This window comes from Astatotilapia calliptera, chromosome 18, assembly GCF_900246225.1.
Source record: "Astatotilapia calliptera chromosome 18, fAstCal1.2, whole genome shotgun sequence".
In the NCBI taxonomy this organism is placed as follows: Eukaryota; Metazoa; Chordata; class Actinopteri; order Cichliformes; family Cichlidae; genus Astatotilapia; species Astatotilapia calliptera.
Window position 1 is genome coordinate 23,111,139 of NC_039319.1, and position 8,767 is coordinate 23,119,905.

The following is an 8,767-nucleotide window of genomic DNA, read 5'->3' on the forward strand; positions in this document are numbered from 1 at the left end:
GCTGTTAAAACACAAACTGAATCAGGAAGATGAAACAGAGTGTAAGGTCACTCAGTGGGTTGCCCACAGCTATGAATCCTGTGAGTGCATTTCGAGGACGGCCCAGTGCTGGTTCAAGACTCACACAATGGCAGCTAAAACGTTCTACAATGTATTTTAAGTTGAGTGAAACTATTCCACACACTGCAAATGCACTATGTTCCTGTTGCCGTGAAGAGGTGCACTATGTTTCTGTAGTGCACTCGCAGCAACAGGAAACATTATGCTCGTATAATATGCAAATCTAGCATTCTGCAGCAGAGCTTGGCAGGTCTGTACTTTTTCTTTTTGAGCTAACCCTTTAAAAGCAACTGGTCCAAACCTTGTTCTTCAAATTGTGCGTTTTCTATTTTAACTGTTAAAATTGGACCAAAATAATCCAAGTTGGCTGTAAATGTGAGCGACGTTATAGATTTGGGGCGGGGCTTTCCATTTAAAATGTACCTGATGTATTTTTCTCGTGTGAAGGCTTCTGTCTTTGTATCTTTGCATTATTATTTGTAAATGAGATGAAAATAAATATATCTGAATAAGCCAAGACACTTGATTTCTCGTATTGTGTTTTTTTCTCATTAGCTTGACTCCAAAAAGTACTAGAAAACAAAGACGTGCAGCAGTAGTTTCATGGTGTTTGCAGCCCCCATAACTGGCATTACTTAGACTTTCTCACCCACTCCAGGACTTCAGTTGCCCTGCCTCTCCCACTCTTTCCGCACCAACAGTTTTAATGAGTTTCTACTTTTTTTTATGTGGGATGGATACTAAAGCTAAGACTGCTGGTGAGAGGACAGTCTTTTCTATGACTTAAATGTGTTCTGGGCTTTGCGTGGATTGGATTATGCTGTGGTTGTCAAGAAATTAGTTTGAGATTAAATGTTTTAATTCTATTTGGTTACAACAGTTAACCCTAAATGTGTCTCTTCTTATTGTTGATTATCCTTAACTAAAACTAAAACTAGATCTGAAATAAAATGTTCATTAAAAATAAAAACTAAATACGGAGGAAATGCCCTTCCTATTTGTTTATTGGTTAAGCTTTGTTATCCTAACTTGCCTACAGTCTACAAGACTGAGTCAACTGCTGTGTAAAAGTGCATTTTTTTTTTAAATTATAATACTTATACTGATTCTTGTAAATTTTGCCTCTGGGACATGCCCTTCATATAATATTACTTAAAAATATTAAGACCTACTAAAAACATTTTCAAAATGCCCAAATGCTAAAATGCCTTGTTGGCGTCAAAGGTTAGAGGAGAATGCCCAGACCATCTTCAGGATGAAGACCACTCATTGAAGCCAAAGTATGCAGAAGAGCATATCTGAACACACAGCACATCAAACCTTGAAGCAGATGGGCTACAGCAGCAGAAGATCACACCGGGTGCCACCCCAGCTAAGAACAGGAAACAGAGGCTATGATTCACACAGAATCCCCCAAATTCTATAATAGCATATTGGAAAAATGCTGTCTGGTCTAATATGTCTTGAATTTCTGCTGCGGTGACTGACATCACGGATGTGCTGTTGACAAATCTGCAGCAACTGTGTAATGCTAGTATGTCAATATGGATCAAAATCTCAGAAACCTTGATGAAATATGACAACTCTGAATGTAAGAAGGGGTCACATTTAAAGCAAAGTCATTCTTGCATCATATCTGATGGCCCCATCAATCTAGCACAGCCCGTCCTGCTTTGCTCCTGTGGACAGGGACAGGCTGTGCTCTTTGACGTATGCTTTGTTGTTTTAGAAACTGCAGGACTCCATCTACTGGTGAAATGCTGTAATATAAAAGGATCGATTTTAGACATGAGTAACTACTGTACTTCGTTGCGATAAACACACACATATGTTTCTTTTATTCGAATGCCTGACAGAATGTGTGCAGCTTTGGCAACAGAGTGCGTAACTAAACTAAACAAAGCAAACGTTTAGACACTTTAAAAAATAATACTAAGTGGTTGTGGTTAAATCTGTCTTGGAGAAGATAACGTGGGGGAGCTTTGGTGTTTTTGGGATGTGGCTAGCTGGCTTCTGACAGTGGCGAACAATTTTGAACACAGCACGAAACTGTTGGAAAACCATTAGATTTTGCGCTACAAATCACTTTTATAAAACTATCAGTATTTGTTATTTAGGGGTCAAAGGCAGTGCGTAATTCGTTTACATACTACATGATCTGCTGTACAATGTTTACTGTGTAACCACAAGTAGATGGAGTCCTGCGGTGGTGCACATCCCTGAGTGTATCAGGTATGTTTACTTGAGGACGTGCAGACGTCAAAGCGCACACAACGTATCCCGGCATGCAGCAGGAGGCCGTGGAGCGATCCTGCAGCTGGTAGTGAGTTGCGAGAGCGCCGAGGAGGCAGCAGCAAACGGGCAACATAGCTCACACGTTTCCCTACTCCATGTGAGATAAGCCGAGCCGTTACCTTACAGGCGACAGAAAATATGCTGTACGGACGCCTGACGTGTTCCCGAAGCGGCTTTTGAGTCATCATTGTCACCCGGTTTTCATTTTGGAGGATTCCTCCCTCCATCCTCCGGATCGCACCGAACAGGCAATGACAACGGTCTCAGCAACCCCGCAGCAGATGAGGGAACGGCTGCTGCAGGCCATCGACAGTCAGAGCAATGTGAGTGCGCTAAAGCGAGCAGGCTATCTAGCTTAAGTTACCTTGTTTCCCTGCACTCTGGGGCAACTCGACTTGAGAATTCGCCCGACAACTCTTATTTAATTATATTCCTGTGCCCAAACTTCTTATTGTATATTTTAAGTTGGAATTAGAGATGGGGGTACTTGAGTTGACAGCTTGAAAGCTAATTTAGCTACCAGCGTTACCCTGGACAGACCATAATCTGGCGTGTAGCATGCTAGCGGCTAACTTAGCCACAGCGGGTTTTGCGTATACGTTAAAAAGAAAACTATTTGCTTAATTTCCTTCCAAATTCATTTTCCATTCTGAATTTATTTTCACCTCGTACTTGTTTTTCACCCTAAACTGTTTCATCTTAATAAAAATCGTGTTACTAAGCCATGGACGGGAGCTAGCAAACTCTTAGCTCCAGCGGCTAAAGCTACGTTTTTTGAAACAGTCCACCCTTCCTTCTCAGCTGAAATGCTAGCCGCGGCTAAATCGGCTAGCACAGGCAAATTCACAGACACTTGAGCTCCGCTTGACTTTGTCAACAAGATAAGAAACTCGCGTAAAGTTAATTAATTTGTGCTCTCCGTTTTGGTCTATATGCTACCCTATTGTTATAATGATTACAAAGGAGAAGGTTTTGTGAGTTGACACTTCCATCTTTACTTTGCAACGTCGTTTTGTTGCTCTTGAAGCAGACAGACAAGCTAATGCCCCCCTCCCTCCCCTTGCTAACTTCTAAGCTAACTTGCCCCTCAAACACGTTGCAGGCACGATTCAATTCCCTTGAATTTGTCTAATTTCTGGGGAGTTTCCACGATCAGCATTAGTGCAGGGCTCTTGGCTAATCACTGAATTGTCACCAGCATTGGCCTTTCTAGAATATTATAAATGTGATTGTAATTCTCATTAACAGCTTCTTTTGTTGTTACTTAAGTAAGCAGTAATTTTTGGGTAATATACACTTTGTGTGACCGTGATGTTTTAGAAGCTCTATATATCGTCCTTGCAGATATGCAATATGGTGGTCGTACTGGAAGTAATTGCCTGCCTTGAAAAGTATCCTATCACCAAAGAAGCACTTGAGGTAAGACAGTCGACTGAACTTAGCTGCTGCTTTATACCAAACTGTTTAACTGAATAGTGTTTCTAATCCTAGTGCTTGTTTTTTAACGTAGGAAACTCGACTAGGAAAGTTGATCAATGATGTGAGGAAGAAGACGAAGGATGAAGACCTGGCTAAACGAGCTAAGAAACTCTTGAGGAACTGGCAAAAGCTGATTGAACCTGGGCCAGCTGTAGCTGCAAGTGTTCCTGGCTCTACCAATGGCAGTTCTCATCCCTGCAGAACCGATGCCTCTCCTTCTGACATTTCTGTGCCAGGGAAAGGTGTCCCTGAGGTCAAAATCAGAAATGACGTTCACAACACGTACTCACCAAAAGCTGAGAAATCAAGCAGCCGCAAGCGGCGGGCAGAGCACAGAGACAGTGGAGTGTACTTGCAAGAAAAAATCTCCAAAATGTCCCCATATGATAACTCTGTTTCAACGCCACCCACCAATGGGATTGCAGGCAGTCCGGATGCCCTCCCTGACCAGGAGGTTGTCCCGTCTCCTGACAGATCTCGAGTTGAGCACCTTGATAATGATAAAATGAACAGAATTCCTGTTAATGCTGTCAAGCCTCGCCCCAGCTCTCCCGGGGTGGCCAAACTACCCAGCACTTCCTCTTTGATTAAAGTTGCTGTGATGCAGCAACAGGCCAGATTGGATGAAGGAGGCGGGGGCTATTATCAAGCCAGAAGTCCTCGTGGTCTCACTACCAGCCCAAGGAGTACGAAGCAAGATACAATGACCAAGCGCTCTTCAGCATATGCACCAAAAGGAACGCCGGTCCCAAGCCCTTCCTCCAGGGACTCTCCCTTATCTTTTTCCCACACTGTGTCGTCCCCGGCCTCATCTTATGCTGACAAGCTGCCACATTCTTCTAATAGGTCTTCAATGCACTGGGCCAGCAGTTCAGAAGCCTCCTCTCTTTGCCCGTCACAAGATATATCTGCAACACTGGAATCCCCATCAGTCTCCCCCTCACCTTCTCTCTCCCAGCAGAACTCAGAACCACACAGACAGATTTCTGAGGGAGCTATGGTTGTGTCTGATGACGCAGATGGGCTAACCGTACCAAATTCGGAACATAAAAGGAGGAAGTACAGGTCTAGAGATTACTCTGTCAACTTAGATGGCCAGAAAATGGAGGACACCACTAAACCCGTTCGGTTAAAAGAACGCAGATTAACGTTTGACCCGGTCACAGGTCAGATTAAACCTCTGGTGCATAAAGAACCTTCTCAAACAGATGAAGCACCCACTCCTGACCTCGCTGAGTCTAGGCAGAGAACTGAAAGCACTGTACAACAGTGCGCTGCCACCGCCACAGTCCCAGGTCCTAGCCCTAACCCCTTCCACCACACAAACTGGAAGGAGCTGTCTAGAAATGAAATCATCCAGTCCTACTTGAACCTTCAGAGCAATGTCCTTAACTCCTCGGGGGTTCAGGCCCCTAGTGCACACTTTTTCATGTCGGAATATCTGAAAAGGGAAGAACAGGAAATTAAGGAGTCGCGGAAGATGCACGTTCTCCAAACGGACAATTTGACAGGGGATTTACCGGGCGTGAGCCGGGACGTGACAGATGAGGACTTGGACAGGATACACACACAGCACTGGCAGGGGGTGAATGGCGTTTGTGACACCAAGGGCACCTGGTACGATTGGACAGATTGCATATCACTGGACCCTCACGGGGATGAAAGCAAATTGAACATCCTGCCATACGTTTGCCTAGACTGAAGGGGTACGGGAAGGTTGCAGTACTTTTCCACTCCTTTCCTCATCTCACCACAGAGACGAGATACTTTGTGATTAAATTTTTTTTTTTTTTTTTTTTTTTTGTTCACTGTGAGTTTGGCAAAAATCAGGCCTGCCAAACTCCACTCCCCCACGCCTCTTCCTCTTTCTGTGATAATCTATTAAGATTTTGGTATAAAAGAAGTGTAAAGATTAAAAGACTAGTTGAGTTTGTAATATCAAGGGCTGTTTCTGTTTTATTTTTCAAACTGAAAGCCACAGGAATGAGGCCCGTATTGCAGAGTACTGCTGCTAACCATAAAGGCAAAAAAAGAAGACAGAATTATCCCAGATCACCCAAATAGGTGTAACAATGTGAGGTTTTTCTTTTTTTGAATATTATGAATTGTACCCCTCTTTGAGGCACACTGGGATGATGCTGTTTCTTTTTTTTTTAATCTGTTTAGTTTCTAACAAGAAGTTTTGAACTAGGGTTAAACCTGAGGGAAGGCTGGGGTTTAGCTGTCCTGCACAGACCACCATGTTGGTGCCCAGAAAGATGTTAATAAGAGTTCATCTAGCACAGTTAGAGCCGAATATGTCCAGGGTTTGAAGTTACTGGAACATATTTGGCAGTTACAAGAAGCTTTATGTGAGATATAAAAGAGTAAATTATAAACTTCTTATCATATATACATCTATTTATTTTTGACCAGTTCATTTACGGGATGTTCATCAAAACAAATGTTAAAAAAAGGACGATAACAACAACTATAGATTCTTTTTGCTTTCTCTTCTGTTTGCATCACTGTGCTCTCAGCTGAATCTTAAATGTTAAAGGAAGCCCATGTGCTGTCCTTTCTTTAAGATTGGCCGGTGCGGATTTGTTTTGTTGTTTTGGTTATTTACATTCCAGACTCCACCCTCCAACCAATTTCCGCTCTCTCTGTCTCATCAGCTCGGCTCCTAAAAGGTTCCAGGTCATGAAGATTCTTCTGGAGATGTAACCGTTTTAAAGTAGTGTGGTGCTAATGCAAAAAGGAAAAAAAATAGTGCAGTCAAATGTTTCCATCCATTAATTCTCTCCGAAATATTAAAGAATGTCCCAGCTGCTGGTGGTGTTCAATGACAAAAGCAAGGACATGTTTGAATGCTGGAACTTTTTCTGTTTCTTTAGATATTGTTTGCCTTCTGAAATTCCTTGCTAATATATATTTTTTTTCTGAGTTTATACCGCCTTAGTGAATGTACAGAATTGAGACCTCTTATGCACTTGTACATAAGTTGACGACTTGTTGGTCATTTTCTTTACTGATTCATTCATTCGAGTGTGAACTGACTGATTCTCCCACAATGTGCCCATGGATTAATACGAATTTCAGACACATTTACGGCTCTCGAAGCTGCTTTTTCCAGGCTTTAGAAATCATTTAAGTTGCAGAATGAGGGTGGCACTTCTTTTGCTCCCGTTCAAAACAGTGATTCAAACATTTAAGAGAGAAACACAGAGCGAGCTGTGCGCATCCAATGTTCTTGGCGTTTTCCATGTGACAGTACTTCAGTTCGACTCCCTTTTTAGTCGCTACCACCATTCTCACATGATTTAAATGAAGATTGGCTTCTGTGCAGCCTCTCTGTCCATTCATTCTTTTTGGTCATCCATTCCTACCTACCAATGTGCCTTGGTTTAAAAACAAAACAGTGAATCTGGATTTGCTTCCGCCTAAAACACGCCTGCCTGGAGCTGGATTTGTACGTAAGAATCCCAAATCCCCACGATCAATCTGACGCTGGTATATGCACCGTTTTCTGTTACTTTTTCTACGCGCTGATCTAGTGAGGGGGTGAAGCTGCAGACAACGAGAAACTGCACGTCGTCATCAACAACACCACTGGCAATAATGGAAAAGTGCTACAACTGGTTGAAAAGAATCTGTTTTTTTCTGGAGTTTTGATGGGGCATCTTTATTTGTTCAGTGTTTAACATCTCTCAGTTGTTTGAAAAATAAAAATCTAAATCTTGGCTGCCGTCAGGTCTTTTATGGTTTAAGTAGTTAATCTAAACTGTGCCTTTTGTTTGAAGGTGGACTTTTAATTGGTGCATTTACACATGTCGTCCATGTGGGGGTGCACATTGTCCATGTGTGTTCTTTGTCTGCACCAGAGATGTAAAATGATGAGAGTAATATCGGTTCAAATTCATCAATAATTCTTATGATTTTACTGGGCCCACGCTACAAAAGGTCCTCTGTTATTAAACAGTACATTTTACTAGTCTAAAAGTATAATCCCACCCTTTTAAACTGGCCATATGTGTAGTAAAGCAACAGTTTTTCGGCACCTACTGGTTGTAATTCTGATTGCCTTTGGGTTGCAACATGTTCAATAGGCTAAAGAATGTTTTGCCTACGTCACTCCTCCTATGACTCAGTCAGCTGATGTAATCACATAAGACAGCAGGATGAGTAAGTGCCCTCTGGTGCGTTTACCCTCACACTGAATCAGCCTGCCGCACACCTGTATGACGGTATCATCTGTTACATGTACAAAGAAATCCAGCTGTATTTATGACCAGGAGGATGCTCAGACACTGATGAGATACACCTGGGCTTAGATCACTGATATTTTATGGGGCTTTCTTCTGCTCAGGTTAAAACAGGATAGTTTCAGCTTGGATTTGAGAACAATTTTGCATTAAATGTTGTAGAGTTATAGCCATTTTTAAACCCTCTCCCCGAATTTCTCAGCTTCAAAATTAATTGGTCAAATAAATGATTTTAAATATCAGGATAGTTTTTAATATGTGGGTGAAACTAGTTTGCAGGGGATGACTGTCTGAAGTCTAGAAGCCCTGGATATCACCAAATCTTATGTTTCCTCCCCAGAGATGTTCATTACTGCCTTTAATCCAACCGCCTTCAGTTGTAGCTTGTTTGTGGGTCTCTGCATTCAGTTTTGTGCTACCTGAAAGCACGCACTGTTGAACATTGAAGACTATCCTATTTCCTCGGCTTATCTGTTTGCACTGTAAAGTGCTGCCTAAACAGTTTTGCAACTGAGACTGTAGCCCTGTACATTTCACCCTGCTACTGCTATCAACAGTCAAATCATCAGTACACACTAGTAACCCACTTCCATTGGCACACATATTTGCCCGTGCGCTAACCCTGCCTCCACCGTGTTTAACACATGGTGTACTTTGGATCATGGGCTGTTCTTTCTTTCTCCAAACTT

General features: G+C 42.4%; 1 protein-coding gene across 1 annotated transcript; it reads left to right on the plus strand.

Moving 5' to 3' along the window:
* The first annotated feature begins 1,934 nt into the window (after window positions 1–1,934).
* Window positions 1,935–7,556, plus strand: crsp7 (cofactor required for Sp1 transcriptional activation, subunit 7). The gene is made up of 3 exons (XM_026150526.1): window positions 1,935–2,678; window positions 3,700–3,774; window positions 3,866–7,556. The coding sequence occupies exons 1-3, from the start codon at window positions 2,607–2,609 to the stop codon at window positions 5,534–5,536; spliced, it is 1,818 nt and encodes a 605-aa protein (XP_026006311.1). The 5' UTR covers window positions 1,935–2,606; the 3' UTR covers window positions 5,537–7,556.
* Window positions 7,557–8,767: the final 1,211 nt, after the last annotated feature.